Raw genomic sequence first — 16,093 nt, forward strand, 5'->3', positions numbered from 1 at the left:
TATAAAATGTCAACGTGCAAGGGACATATAATATAGCAAAGTGAAAAACATACATATATACACATATGCTTGAAGCACAGGGCATATGTGTGAAGCACAAGGAACCTGGAACATTCCACAGACAGATCAAATCATGAAGGCCTATTATACAGGCTAAGGAGTGTACATGAAGCGCTATAGGCTATTTTGAGAAATGTAGTATCTTAGGAACGATGCAGATTCAAGATGCCAAATTTACATTATTGTGCTTATTCTAGACTTTTCTCTCTCCAGGAACACAGGGAATCACAAACCCCTCCATATTTCCAGGTGCCCAAATGACCTCTGAGAAATTGCTAATCTTCAAGTACTCTACCAGTTATTTTGAAATATAAACAAACATCTAAACCTTAAGCCAAGAAAGGCATTAGTAATGGTACAACACTATCTTACAGAATTTCTGCAAAACTGGAAGTCTTTTTTTTTTTTTTTTTGAAACAGTGTCTCACTCTGTTGCCCAGGCTGGAGTGCAACGGCATGATCTCAGCTCACTGCAATGTCTGCTTCTTGGATACAAGCAAATATCCTGCCTCAGCCTCCCTAATAGCTGGGATTACAGGCGTGTCCCACCACGCCCAGCCAATTTTTTTTTTTTGTATTTTTAGTAGAGATGGGGTTACTGTGTTGGGCAGGCTGGTCTAGAACTGCTGACCTCAAATGATCTGCCCGCCTCAGCCTCCCAAAGTGCTGGGATTACAGGGGTGAGCCACTGTGTCTAGACTAAAAACGCAGTCTTAATCTACCAAGCAGGAACACGTAAGAAGCCGCAATGGCAAACAATCAAAATCCTAACTCAGAATTTTCTCTTTTTTAAGACAGAGTCTCACTATGTTGCCTAGGCTGGTCCAGCTTCTAGGCTCAAGTGATCTTTCCATCTTGAGATCAGAATTCTTAATGACATGATTCATTTACATTGTGTATTTTTGAGAAGAATTATATATACTATGATGTACAACATGATATATGTATACACTGTAACATTTACTTAAAAAAAAATCTATTAAAGTGAAATGCCCACACATCCTGGTTGGCCTGGGACAGTTTGATTATGCTGGTTATCTGGGCAAAAATATCAACAGTGATCCCTTGTAGTCTGAAAATAATCTAGTTGGATAATCAATCACATGGCCATCCTACATAGAGAAGATCTGAATATATTCACCCAACAAAGAACCAGTATTCAGTTATTAGGCTTCATATTTAGTTTGGAAGTATAGGATAAAGCACCAGTAGTTTCAGACACTAGTCACAGGTATTCTGACATGGTCATTTATTTGAATACCTGAAACCATCCTACTATTGATCCAGCTGCTAAATATGCCTATACATGTAAGAGTAAGAATAGTTTTGGTGTTAACTGACCTGAACATAAATCATAATATTTTGTCTATAAATATTTACCTGAGGTTCTTGAATCAAATATAGAAGCAACAACAATCCAACCAATAACAATTAATTAGATAAGATAAAGTTATTTTATGAAATCTTTTGGAAATACAGCAGTTATTTTAAAAGTAACTTACTTTACAGCATTTGGATCCAAACTAGCATATAAGTAATACAAGCATTTCATTCTCTCTTCTGTTTCCAGGTTGTGGGGGACAAGATACTGAGCAAAGATTTTCTCTACCAACAGTCTATGAAACAACAACAACAAAAAAAACTAAGTAACACAATTATTCTATTTTTGAAAAGCAATAGCTTTTTTTTTTTTTTAAATAGGGTCTTGCGCTGTTGCCCAGGCTAGAGTACACTGGTGTCATCTCGGCTCACTGCAACCTCTACCTTGCATGCTCAAATGATTCTCCCACCTCAGACTTCCCAGTAGCTAGGACTATAGGTGGGTGTGACCATGCCCGGCTAATTTTTATAATTTTTGTAGAGACAAAGTGTACCTATGTTGCCAAGGCTGATCTGGAACTCCTGAGCTCAGGCAATCCACCCACCTTAGCATCCCAAAGTGCTAAGATTATGGGCATGAGGCACCTCGCCCAGCCAATATTTAAAGTTTTAACCATCTTGTGCCAAGATACCATATCAAGATAGTAGCTATGTGTGTACATACAATGGAAGATATCAGTTTATAATGAGTTCCTTCCTTGGAAAACTTTCAGTACAATTTAACTTTAGAGACATGGTTACTACATGTGGCTTTATAATTTGTCAGTATAAAACATTTGTTCCAGAATAGTTAAATGCTATTCCTAAACACATGGTGACAGGCTGTTCCGCCTATTCTTCAGCAGTCTACAGCAACAGCAAACTCATTAATGCAACATATAAAGCTATGATCTGCAGTACAGCTAATTCTTAAGAAACTCATTAATTTCCTCTGATTACCATTTGGTCCATTTCCCATGTTGTCACATAGTTAAAAATGGGGAATCTTCCTTTATATCACTTCCCGAAAATATAGATTTTCCTGTGTACATTTCATCTTTCTTCTCTCCACAATCTAAATTCCTTACCAATATTGGGATATCCTTCTTGCTAGTATCTATTGCTTATATCTATCATTCAATATTACTGGATTAAGAATATATGAGGTCTCTTCACTAACAAATACATATCCAGTGACGCTAAAGAAGTCAGTCTAATTAAACAAAACATTGGAAACTATTTTGCACAAACCAAGTATCATTAGTATGATCCAATATAGAATTATTATTATTATTTTCTGAGATTGGGTCTCGCTCTGTTGCCCAGGCTGGAGTAAAATGGCAAGATCTTGACTCACTACAACCTCCACCTCCTGGGTTCAGGCAATTCTCCTACCTCAGCCTCCCGAGTAGCTAGGATTATAGACAGGCGCCACCACACCTGGATAATTTTTTTGTATTTTTAGTAGAGATTGGGTTCATCATATTGGCCAGGCTGGTCTTGAACTCCTGATCTTGTGATCCGCCCGCCTCAGCCTCCCAAAGTGCTGGGATTACAGACATGAGCCACCACGCCCGGCCTCCAATAAAAAATTATAAGTAATATTCAGAAAATGAAAACAACTTAGTAATTCCTCTATTGGTGGTGGTGTAAAAAGGAAAGTAACTAGCAGTTAATTTAATAGTGCTCTATTGCCACACATTGGGCTAGGATGCTTTACGTTCATTATTTAATTTAATCTATACGACAATCCTGTAGAAAAGGCATTATTTTTGCTTTTTATATAAAACTGAAGTGCACAAGAAGTTAATGAACCTGTGTAAGAGTACACATCTAATAAAGGGCAGAGTGAACATTTGGTCTCAGTTCTGACTTCAAAGACCATGCCTATTTCACTATTATACGGCTACCTTCTAATCGTGGAGAGTCTTGTTTAAACATAAGATTAAAAAAAAAAAAAATGTAAAAAGTTATCTCTAAACTTGTGAACTATTAACCAAGCTGAATTAAGTTTATTTTATGAAGTAAAAACATAAAAGTAAGTTACTAAAATATTAAAGACATTTTTAAAAGTAGTTTTATACTCAACCATTCTATCAACATATTAAACTCACTTGTCGTCAATGCTGTTCTGATAATAAATATGCAAAAGTTTGTCCTTTATCCAGCTGACTTTCTCTGCAGCTTCCTTTCCTGCTTCACCATGAAGACAGTATTTCTTATAAAGCTGAGCCAGACCCATCATAGCTTCTTTTCTTACTCGCCACTAAAAAGCATAAAATTAATTAGATGAGCAAGATACCAAAACTTTGTACAAATCTCTAAAGATTGCCTTGGCTTCATTAGGTTGTACAGTCTTATGTGTAACTTTATAAACAGGCAAACTATTTCTTCTCACAAGAGGCTTTAAAAACAATTTTGAATCTGTTCCTATTTAGAAATTTTCCAATGCAAATATTGCTAAATGATCTACCTTTTTCTTTTTAAACAAATGGGGGTTCGTTATGTTGCCTATGCTGGTCTCAAATTTCTGGGCTAAAGTGATCCTCCTGCCTTAGCATCCTGAGTAGCTAGAGTGACAGGTTACTGATTTTTTATTTCCCTTGAAACTCAGTAATAATCTTAACGGAGATTTCATTTGATACTGAAAGAAAATTCACCAAGTTTTAGAAGTGATTATAATTCCCCTTGCAAACAAAAGCCCTATTATCTGGAATGTTTTATTTGCCAGTTACATCCCTTTAGATGTTAACTTAGGATAAGAACAAAATTGACTATCAAGAATTCTGGGCCGGGCACAGTGGCTCACACCTGTAATCCCAGCACTGTGGGAGGCTAAGGCAGGTGGATCGCTTGAGCTCAGGAGTTGGGGAACTGACTACCCAGTGAATCTAAAATACTACTGAATCTAAAATTGTAGTGAATCCAAGAGTTGAGCTGGCTGACTACCCAGTGAATCTAAAAATAAGCTCACCAAGCTGACAAGAGCTGCCCACTCACACAGAGCTTCCAATCAGCTGTGCAGTGATTCAGTTAAAAATTTGTCCAAGGGGGGGCACAGTGGCTCACACCTGTAATCTTAGTACCTTGGGAGGCCAAGGCAGGTGGATCACCTGAGGTCATGAGTTCAAGACCAGCCTGGTCAACATGCTGAAACCCCATCTCTACTAAAAATACAAAAATTAGCCGGGCGCGGTGGCTCACGCCTGTAGTCCCAGCACTGTGGGAGGCCGAGGCGGGTGGATCACGAGGTCAAGAGATCGAGACCATCCTGGTCAACACGGTGAAACCCCGTCTCTACTAAAACTACAAAAAATTAGCTGGGCATGGTGGCACGTGCCTGTAATCCCAGCTACTCAGGAGGCTGAGGCAGGAGAATTGCCTGAACCCAGGAGGCGCAGGTTGCGGTGAGCCGAGATCGCGCCATTGCACTCCAGTCTGGGTAGCAAGAGCGAAACTCCGTCTCAAAAAAAAAAATAAATAAAAATAAAAATTAAAAATTAAAAAAAAAAAAAAATTAGCTGAGCATGGTGGCGTGGGTCCATAATTCCAGCTACTCAGGAGGCTGAGGCAGGAGAATCACTTGAACCCAGGAGGTGGAGGTTACAGTGAGCCGAGATTGCACCACTGCACTCCAGCCTGGGCCACAGAGTGACACTCTATCTCAAAAAAAAAAAAAAAATTTCAAGCATCATCAGACCTTTGAGGAAAGGTTTCAACAGTAAAGAAAGGGACCAAAACAAATAGGCCAGAGGAGGAAAACAGGACTCAGTGCAAACAGAGATAATACAGGCAATAGAAGACACTTTCAAATATTCTCAGAGAGATAAGATTTTACACCATAAAATAAGACTTAGTTCCTCTGAGGAAGGAAGGTAGGGGGAGAGGCAGGGAGGAAAGGAGGGAAGAAAGAAGCATGGAAGAAGAAAAGGAAATAAAAGAGGGAAGAAAAAAGAGAAAGGAGACAGAAAAAAAAAGTAATATAGAAAAATTAATGATTCAACCTGAGGAAACTGATTTAAAAAGAAAAAAATGAAGAAAAATTAGATAATGAGAGGTGCTTCTGGAAATTAAAAATGTAAATGAAGTAAAAAAAAAAAAAAAAAGATTAAAAAATTAAACTATCAGTCCAAGAATTTCAACATCAAATTAAAGAGCTCCCAAAAGAGAGAAGAGGATCAAGCCTATAATCCCAGTACTCTGGGAGGCGGAGGTTGAGGCAGGCAGATTCCTTGAGCCCAGGAGTTCAAGACCAGCTTGGGCAACATGGTGAAACCCCGTCTCTACAAAAAATACAAAAATTAGCGAAGTGTAGTGGCGCACACCTGTAGTCCCAGCTACCTGGGAGACTGAGGTGGGATGATCACTTGAGCCTGGGAAGTTTTAGCAAAAGTCTTTTGACATTTCTTACATGAAATTAAAAAAAAAACAAAACAATAAAATCTTAAGATTAAATCCTGTTCCCAAATTTCAAGAGAAAAAATAATTTTTTTCCAGAAAAGCTATAAACAAGTTCATCTAACTTATTAAACTAAAATCCAGGTCAGAAAATATCGTACAGTTTCAGTTAGGTAGATTCATTTATTCAACTTTCTGAAGCTATGAAAAAACTTTAACAGTAGTGAAATTTTTTTTAAAGGGGGAAAGGAAGAATGCCAAATAACCACTAGGGGGAGAGTCATTTCATTTAAACTAAAGCCAAGGGAAAAGAAATCTTCCAAAGTTAGAATTACTAACACTGTTGAACAAGTTAAAAAGGTATCCACCTTTTTTAAAACATTTACATCCTATAACAATTTTAAAAGTTAAAAATTAAAGAATGCCTCTTGCTATATTGTAAAATCACAACCAATTACTTTTCTACCCTGAAATTATAATATTCAGTTGCAGAGGAAAGTAATTTTCAACTACAACTCTAATAAAATAACAGCATGTTGCAAGGCAATCATGAAACATGTTAGAAAGATACCTAATCAGCCTGCCTTACACTTCTTTCTCTTGTTTATAGCTGACCCTATTCCTTAGTAGTGTTCTTAGTACTATTTTTCCTTATCAATCTATGTTTTTAACTGCCTCAAATGGAGAAAATCAGAGGAAAAATAACTAAACACATAACCATCACTATTGTCCTTAGCTTGGGTTATTAATATGTAAACATGACTTTCTAAGGAAGTGATATTCTTTAGTTCAATGAATGACAGACCTAGCTAAGTTATACAAGAAAATCATATTTGAAAATGTTAATTATAAGAGTAGACAATCAATTGCTAGTCTTCTGAAACTCATCATGTAAGTAAAAAGGTAAAATTTTGATTGACTTAGTGGTTCTCTCATAATGGTACGCTAGAAAAAAAAACCCATGCTTAAGATCTCAAAAGCTATAGAATACAATGTATGTATTCATAAGGATAATTAAAAGATATACAGGAGACACACAAATTAGGAGCTCTTTATCATTGTTAATTTGATTTTCACACAGAAAGACATTAAATTTAATAGAAAATGACACCAATTATATTTAGCAATTTAAACACAGTAAATTACATAAGAATAAAATGCCTCAGATTTTACCCGTTTATCCAGTGTTCTTTCCCTTACAAAGCCAAGCAGCTGATCATTTACTAAGGCCAGGTCTCTCTTGGCTGCTGTTATAATAGTAACAATGACATCATGACGAATAGCTTCTTCTGGATCATGTGATCTAACCTTTAAATATTCTGTAATAACAGAAAAAAACTTAGGCCAAATGTTAGCTATGTAATTTAGGTAATTTGTCATGATTCATAACAGCAGAATAGAACAGAAATACATGAAGTATTTGTCCAAACTAAAGCAATGTTGGTAAAATACGGCATGAAATTAAATTACTTTATTTTTACAGCAACAGTACTCTACTGTAATCACAGAACTGCACTTAGAACTCTAAAGTTGGCCAGGTATGGTTGCTCACAACTGTAATACCAGCACTTTGGGAGGCTGAGGCAGGCAGATCACACAAGCTCAAGAGTTCAGACCAGCTTATTCAACATGGCGAAACCCCATCTCTATCAAAATTAAGAAATAAAACTCATTAGCCAGAGTTGTGGTGGCCCGCCCCTGCAGTGCCAGCTACTTGGGGTGCTAAGGAGGATCACTTGAGCCCAGAAGTCAAGGCTGCAGTAAGCCGATTATCACATCACTGCACTCTAGTCTCGGTAACAGAGTGAGGCCCTGTATCAAAAAACAAATAAAATAAAATAAAAATTTCTCCGCAGGCACTTTCTCACTAAAAAAGAAAAAAAAAAAGAAAAACAATAAAATAAAACTTCATAGTTACATCTTTTTTCTTTTTTGAAACAGAGTTTCACTCTGTCACCCAGGCTGGAGTGCATCAGAGTGACCTCAGTGCACTACAACCTCCGCTACCCAGGGTTTTAAGCAATTCTCACGCCTCAGCCTCCAGAGTAGTCGAGATTACAGGCATCTGCCACCATGCCTGGTTAATTTTTATATTTTTAGTGGAGACAGGGTTTCACCATGTTGGCCAGGCTGGTCTTGAACTTCTGGCCTCAAGTGATCCACCCACTTTGGCCTCCCAATGTTCAGGGATTACTGTCGTGAGCCACCATGCCCGTAGTTACATCTAACAATGTATTTTCATCGGTTATCCTAGAAAAGTCAACTGACAATGCAGTATCTATGTCAGTTTGAATTTCAGTTACAAATAAAAAGACTTTAAAGAAAAACAGTGAAAATGTTTACGGCAATTTAGGTGATAGGCACATACCTGCAAATTATACAATATAAAATCTGGAATATTTTAGAAACTCTTTAAAAATTCTGAAGTAATTTATAATACAAACTAAATCTAAACAAAGAAAATGTTATTTCTTTTTGGTAAATAACAACCAATTGACAGAAATCACTTATGTGCTGCTACCAAATAGGTAGATTTAAATGCTCTAGGTTCAAAAAAGCGAAAAATTCTAGTCTACTGCAGAAGACAATCACATTCTCACTTATTATTAAATGCTACTATATTTAATTATATACACATAATGATTTCTACCCGAATCTAATGTCTTGGCAAATACGTTACTTCCTTAAATTATGTTTCTCAAAAAATTTCATAAGATTTTAAGCTAGGCATTCATTGTGGCACCCGCCTGTAATACTCAGGAGGCCAAAGTGAGAGATCACTTGAGCCCAGGAGTGAGAGCCTGTCTCTTAAAATAAATAAATAAAAAGATTTTAAATGTAATTTTATTACATGAACAAGAAATCATTTCTTAGTGCACAACAAATGAAAACCTGAGACCATACCAGAGTAAAAACCTATTTGGAAACTGAAGTTAGGTCACAAGCAACATCTACAATATGGTTGGGTGATTATGCTAATATTTGTAATAAACCAGCTAGCTTACCTGTGAGATCCTTTGCTAAATCTGGGTGATTCATTAAACAATGACTGGCAAATTTCACACTTTCTAATCTCACAGGAACATGAATGTCATTAAATCTACATGGAAAAACATTGCTAAATATTAATTGTAAGGCAAAATAATTCTCAAAGGAGGTATATCTAACATGAAAATGCTTACAAACAGCAACGGTTACTGATCAGAAATTTGTTATGCGTTAAGGTATTCTGAAGAAAGAATATAAAGTACACTATAAGGTGAAAAGACACAATTTCATTAATATATTTTAACAAACAGAATTTTTTTACCATGCTAAAACAAACAGTATAAACAAACACGTACCTCAACCCAAACTACATGCTTTATGGAGCTAAAATCTGAGAGCTTAATATTATGCTACAAAATAAAAAATATTCAAAACACACAAAATCTGCTTGAAGAATAAGTTTATAGGAGATTCCAGGCCTGGTGGCTGACGCCTGTAATCACAGCACTTTGGGAGGGGGAGACAGGTGGACTGCTTGCACCAAGGAGTTCAAGACCGGTCTTGGAAACATGGTAAAACTTTGCTTCTATAAAAAATACAAAAATTAGGCAGCCATGGTGGCATGCCCCTGTAGTCCCAGCTACTACTCAAGAAGCTGAGGTGAGTGGATTGCTTGTGCTCAGGAGTTCAAGATCAGTCTTGAAAACACAGCAAAGCCCTGCCTCTACAAAAAACAAAAAATTAACTGGGTGTGGAGGCACTGCCCTGATGTCTCAGCTACTCGGGAGGTTGAGGCGGAAGGACTGCATGAGCCCAGGAGGTCAAGGCTGTAATGAGCCATAACTGTGCCACTGCACTCCAAGCTGGGTAACAGACCCTGTCTCAAAACAAAACAAGACAAAAGATTTATATGAGACAAACACTGGGGAACTTAAGGTAAAAAGCAAACCATATATAAAAAGCAGATCCAGAAGTTCAAAGATGAGGGCAGAAAATGTGTGTTACTAGCTGGGTGTGGCAGTGGGTACCTGTAATCCCAAATACTTGGGAGCCTGAGGCAGGAGAATCACTTGAACCCAGGAGGCAGAAGTTACAATCAGGAGAGAGAAAGCCACTGCACTCCAGCGTGGGCGACAGAGTGAGACTTCATCTCAAAGAAAAACCCAAAAAAACAAAAAATGTGTTACACTGCCTTACCACATAAGTTTCTTTTTGCCAGCACCAACTAGTATTATAATGCTTGCTTTTTTTTGTTTGTTTTTTTGAGACAGAGCCTTGCTCTGTCACCCAGGCTGGAGTGTAATGATGTGATCTCTGCTCACTGCAACCTCCGCCTCCCAGGTTCAAGCAATTCTCAAGCCTCAGCCTCCCATGAAGCTGGGATTATAGGTACACACCAACATGCCCTGTTAATTTTTGTATTTTTAGTAGAGATAGGGTTTCACCATGTTGGCCAGGCTAGTCTTGAACCCCTGGCCTCAAGCAATCTGCCCACCTCAGCCTGCCAAAGTGCTAAGATCACAGACTTGAGCCACTGCAGCCAGCTTACAATGCTCTTTTAAAGGTCTAGTATACTATAGGAATTCAATTAACATGAAACACAATACCTAAACTCAAAGCTGCAAATGTTAAGGATAAGGTAAGGAACTCTCGAATTTAAAAAAGACTGATTGATGAATAATATGATCTGAAATAGCTGGAAATATTTTTATTTTTGAAATAATCTCATAAAATAACCAAGTAAACAAAAGTTTTTAAATAAATGTCTTAATATCTATGAGATCCTACTTTATTACCGATATAATTTTCATGCATTAATAAAATCTTGAATTTAGGATTTATAATTCTCTAGCTGGTAGACAAAAATTATACATTATTAATAATCAAGTAATTACAAAGTATCAAAACACTTAATGATATAATTACAGAAAATAATGCTGCAGAATCAGAGACATTACTACAAGTTAGCAGTGAATGTAAAATAACAACTGTCAGAAACCTCTTATGGGTGATTTCATTTTTATAAGTAATATTTGATGTCTATCCTGGGAATTCCCTATCCCAGGATGAATATCAAATATTTATTGTAAATCATTTAAGCAAGATGATTCCCACCATTCAAAATTCTCATGGAGTCACATTTAGTTATTTAAATATTCAGCATTTATTCTACTAAGACCTTCAAAATGGCATGTTCTGGGCAAGTAACTCCTAAGATAGCATTATAGCATTGTCAGAGATTTCTCAGAACCTAGGATTAGTAAGAGATTATGGTGAATTTACTTCAAGAAAAATTCTGGCACCAACTTCTAAATCAGTTGAACTAAACAATGGGGAATCTGAAATAACTCCAGAATATTAATAGTAAATATCTACTTTATAATCAGCTTTTGAAGCAAAACAGGTAAATGGAATGCAAGGAGGAATTTAATACATTTCATAAATTTGTCAACACTACCATCAAGCCAAATAGAATTCAGTCACTCTAAGCTCTTGACAAGAAACATTAAAAACTACCTGAGTTGGCCGGGCATGGTGGCTCACACTTATTATCCCAGCACTTTGGAAGGTTGAGGTGGGTGGATCACCTGAGGTCAGGAGTTGGAGACCAGCCTGGCCAACATGGAGAAACCCCGTCTCTACTAAAAATACAAAAATTAGTCAAGGGGTGGTGGTAGGTGCCTGCAGTCCCAGCTACTTGGGAGTCTGAGGCAGGAGAACTGCTTGAACCCAGGAGGCAGAGGTTGCAGTGAGCTGAGATTGAGCCACTGCATTACAGCCTGGGTTACAGGGCGACACTCTGGCTCAAAAACAACAACAACAACAACAACAACAAAATCTAAGGGCAACATTTTCCATTTAAAAATCATAAAATTATACCAAACTAGTTAAAACACATCATACAATGTGTGCAGGTAAGTTACAGACCCAAAAGACAAGCATGAATAAATGGAAAAGTTGGTAAGCTGGCAAATGGCACAGATTCTTAAAATTTGATCAGTATGTATTTAGTTTCATGATTTAAAAATCTTAAGACTTAGAATATCAGCTGGGCCTGGTGGCTCATGCCTGTAATCCCAGCACTTTGGGAGGCCGAGGCAGGCAGATCATGAGGTCAAGAGATCCGAGACCATCCCGGCCAACATGGTGAAACCTCGTCTCCACTAAAAAATATAAAAATTAGCTGGGCGTGGTAGCACGCGCCTGTAGTCCCAGCTACTCGGGAGGCTGAGGCAGGAGAATTGCTTGAACCCAGGAAGCAGAGATTGCAGTGAGCCGAGAATGCGCCACTGAACTCCAGCCTGGCGCCTGGCGACAGAGCGAAAATCAAAAAAAAAAAAAAAAAAAAAAAAAAAAAAAAAAGGCTTAGAATATCCAGCAATGCTATTTATTCTTATTACTTTCTTTTTTTTTTGAGACAGAGTCTCACTCTGTCACACAGGCTGGAGTGCAGTGGCTTGATCTCGACTCACCGCAACCTCCACCTCTCGGGTTCAAAGATTCTCCGCCTCAGCCTCCAGAGTAGCTGCAGTTACAGGCGTCGTCACCACACCTGGTTCATTTTTGAATTTTTAGTATAGAGACACCATGATGGCCAGGCTGGTTTCCTGAACTCCTGACCTCCAGTGATCTACCTGCTTCAGCCTCCCAAAGGGCTGGGATTACAGGCGTGAGCCACTGTGCCTGGCCATGACATTATTTTAACACAAAGTGTTATGCAGATAAAATATTAAGCTTTCTTCATACAAAATTTTTCCTAAAATGTATTCCATAAGGATGGCAACAATGAAACCAAATATATATCAATGAAAGTTTTGATATGTATAGTTTTAATCAAGTGGACTGCACCCTACTGACTATTCTCCAAAATATAAACTTCAGAAATATATGTTCTCTTACCGTCCAAGGAAACATTGCCAAAGAGGACGATTCTGTGTCGCCAAATCAGAATCTTTGGAACCAAACAATTTAGCTAGAAGTCGAACAACAGCTAATCGCTCTTCTCCATCATTGCTCTAAGAAGAGAAAACAGAAAGTGGAGCCTGAGCTTTAGTCATCAGATTACAGAAAATATCTTGAAACATTCTCAAGAAGATACAATTTCATATTTTTGCTTATAACTGTAAGAAGTTTAAAATATCATGTATTCTCATTTACTATGCAGAAATTGATCTGATTTCATGTTAGATCATCTGGGTTTTTGCTCTTGTTTCACACCCTGCCAACTGCTAATTTATGCCTACTTCAATGATTAATTGCATTCTACACATTGGTTATAGACATTGTACAAATACATCATTCACTTATAACATTAAGAACCCTATAAAAACTTCTATGAAGGACAAAGCTACAAACAATTACCACCCTAATAAGCTTACTCTATAGGAAACCTGCAATTTAAGTTCCAACATATGGTTTTGATATACAAAGTTTTAATGAAGGATCCCCTACTGACTGGAGAACACTATAGAATTTCATGATTCATGAAAATTCACTTTAAGAGCAGTGCAAGAATTATAACACAATCTGAAGGTCAGCTGAATTGAACACTATAAAAGAGTAAAACTTCATTGTTTTCTAGTAAGATTCTCTAATTTTCTTATCTTGAAATATGCGACAAAATTCTGTTCCAGTTTCAGTAGTGATGCCATGTTTTATATAAAATAAGTTATTCTGAAACCATATGGTGTGTAAAACTTCTTTTCAAAAATTATATTCACTAGGAAAATAAACACAGAATCTAAAAGCAGCTGCTAATTTTTTTTTAAGTGTTCAAATACAATGTGCGGCAAAAGCAATACCAGATATCCAATAAACAAATCCGTTTGGGAAAGAGAGGTAAAAATAGAAAAATAAAGGCCATGGGATAAAATATTTTCTTCATGAATGTTTTAACTATCAACAACAGGGGTTTTGTGGGGAAAACAGGCACACTTAACTAATGTAAAAATGAAAATTACATCAAGTATTAACTATTTTAATTATAAATGACAAAAATCATTGCCTTTGTTAAAGAGGCAGAGTCTTGCTCTGTTGCCCAGGCTGGAGTGCAGTAGCATGATCATGGCTCACTGCAGCCTTGAACTCCTGGGCTCAAGTGATCCTCCCAACATAGCCTCCTAAGTAGCTGGGCACACAGGTGTGCCTTACCACACCTGGCTAATTTTTCATTTTTCTGTAGAAACAGATTATCACCAGGTTGGTCTTGAACTCCTGGCCTCAAGCAAGTCTTTCACGTCAGCCTCCTAAAATGCTGGGGTTATATGTACATGAGGTATCATACCCGGCCTGATTTTATCACCTTTTTTTTGTGTGTGAGACAAGGTCTGGCTCGATCACCCAGGTTAGAGTACAGTGGTGCAATCTTGGTTCACTATAACCTCCAACTTCCAGGCTCAAGCCATCCTCCCACCTCAGCCTCCCCAGTAGCTGGCACTACAGGCGTGTGCCACTATATTTGGCTAATTTCTGTGATTTTTGTAGTGAAGGGATGTCACCACATTGACCAAGCTGGTCTCAAACTACTGGGCTCAAAAGATCTGCTTATCTATGCCTCCCAAAATGCTGAGATTACTGGTATGAGCCACTGCACTTGGCCCAGCCTGATTTTCTTTGACAAAATTTTTCTCAAGCAAAGTGACAATAATGCAGAGTAGCACAAGCTTCTAATAAGTTCAATTTGTTAGCCAACATGACTTATTTCTAAAAGAAAAAGTAATCTATCCTCCAAATATGAAACAACAGAACACATGGAAATTTTATTCTAATTGCAAGTAACCATTTTACTAGATCAGTGATTATATCAAACGAGGTAACATGTCATATCTATAAACTACAGAAATAAAACAAACTGAAAACTCTCCCTTCTGCTATTTTATGAAAGTCAAAATATATTCCTTGATTAGGCTCAGTGGCTAATGCCTATAATCCCAGTAATTTGTGAGGCCAATGCAAGAAAATTGCATGAGGCCAGGAATTTGAGATCAACCTGGGCAACACAGTGAGAATCCCTCTCAATGCCCTCACCCCAACAAAAAAATGAGAGAGACTCAGATGGCGGGATCATTTGAGCCCAAGAGTTCAAGGCAGTAGTAAACTTTTACAAATAGCAGAGGGGTGAGAATTATGAATTCCTTGCTCAGTTGTCTATAAAAAATAGATACACTATTTTTAGGACAGTAAAATTTCTGTCGTTAATCTTACCATGAAAAGGTCCTAAAGTTATAATCGATACCATATGAGGATTCCATTTAAAATCTTTTGATGTTATAAAACATATCTAACTAATAATGAATACCATTTAATACCAATGTGTAGGCCAGGTGCAGTGGCTCACGCCTGTAATCTCAGCACTTTGGGAGGTTGAGGCAGGCAGATTACCAGGTCAAGAGATCAAGACCATCCCAGCCGTGGTGAACCCCAGACTCTACTAAAAATAGAAAAATTAGCTGGGCATGGTGGCATGCGTCTGTAGTCCCAGCTACTCAGGAGGTTGAGGCAGGAGAATTGCTTGAACCCATGAGGCAGAGGTTGCAGTGTGCCAAGATTGTGCCACTGCACTCCAGCCTGGCGACAGAGTGAAATCCCATCTTAAAAAAAAAAAAAAAAAAAAAACGAAATGAAACAAGAAAACCAATGCATACTATAAATTTATAAGACAATGCCATTTTTCCTATCTATTGCTTGTGCCACTGTGATTACCAGTAGATATTTGACAATTAGATTATAATTTTGCCATTAAATTCTATCACTCAGGTAACAGATACTGTTTTATTCAAGTGATTCAAAATATAAACCTTAACTAAATATAGAAAGATAAACTCAAGTCACACTTCATTCTTCTACAGTTAAAAATTACACAATATATGTTTTTTCCTGGAAAGTTTAAAGAGCTTGAAAGTTGGACAATTTTACATTGTACCTGCTCTAAAAATAAAGAAGAAAAAAAAAATTGGTCAATCTTACCTTTAGTTTGAATTCAAGCTGTGGCATGACAGATAATAATAAATGAGGATCTATAGCAAAAAGTTCCTGAATCAGATCAAATACATGTTCTGACAAATCACTTACTGATGATCTTCCCAGCACCAGAACTTGATTGAAAAACTATAGGAGATATTAAAAACAAAAATAAAATATCCAGTTCATTTTAAAACATGGATATATTTTTTTTAAACGTGAATTTTAGTAATTCACACAGGCACAGTGGCATATGCCTGTTTTTTTTAAAAACAATTGAAGGTCATACAAATAGGTGTGTGAATTATTAACATATAATAGGATAGTC

The 16,093-nt window shown here is 37.2% G+C and overlaps 1 protein-coding gene across 4 annotated transcripts in view; it reads right to left on the reverse strand.

Moving 5' to 3' along the window:
• Positions 1–16,093, reverse strand: part of PDS5A (PDS5 cohesin associated factor A) — a 157,705-nt gene that overhangs the window by 84,882 nt on the left and 56,730 nt on the right. For 3 of the 4 annotated variants that reach the window (XR_004267489.1, XM_032273988.1, XM_032273989.1), the window contains 6 exons: positions 15,772–15,912; positions 12,706–12,821; positions 8,823–8,917; positions 6,991–7,136; positions 3,534–3,685; positions 1,563–1,676 (listed from right to left, as the gene is read on the reverse strand). Coding sequence is in view for 3 of the 4 variants with exons in the window: in XM_032273988.1 (XP_032129879.1) it covers positions 1,563–1,676; positions 3,534–3,685; positions 6,991–7,136; positions 8,823–8,917; positions 12,706–12,821; positions 15,772–15,912 (764 nt within the window). In the remaining variant the exon portion in view is untranslated. The remainder of the gene's footprint in view (positions 1–1,562; positions 1,677–3,533; positions 3,686–6,990; positions 7,137–8,822; positions 8,918–12,705; positions 12,822–15,771; positions 15,913–16,093) is intronic. The other variant, XM_032273990.1, reaches the window with a different exon arrangement.

The sequence above is a fragment of the Sapajus apella genome, unplaced genomic scaffold, assembly GCF_009761245.1.
Source record: "Sapajus apella isolate SASKATOON/1434 unplaced genomic scaffold, GSC_monkey_1.0 scaffold5, whole genome shotgun sequence".
NCBI lineage: Eukaryota > Metazoa > Chordata > Mammalia > Primates > Cebidae > Sapajus > Sapajus apella.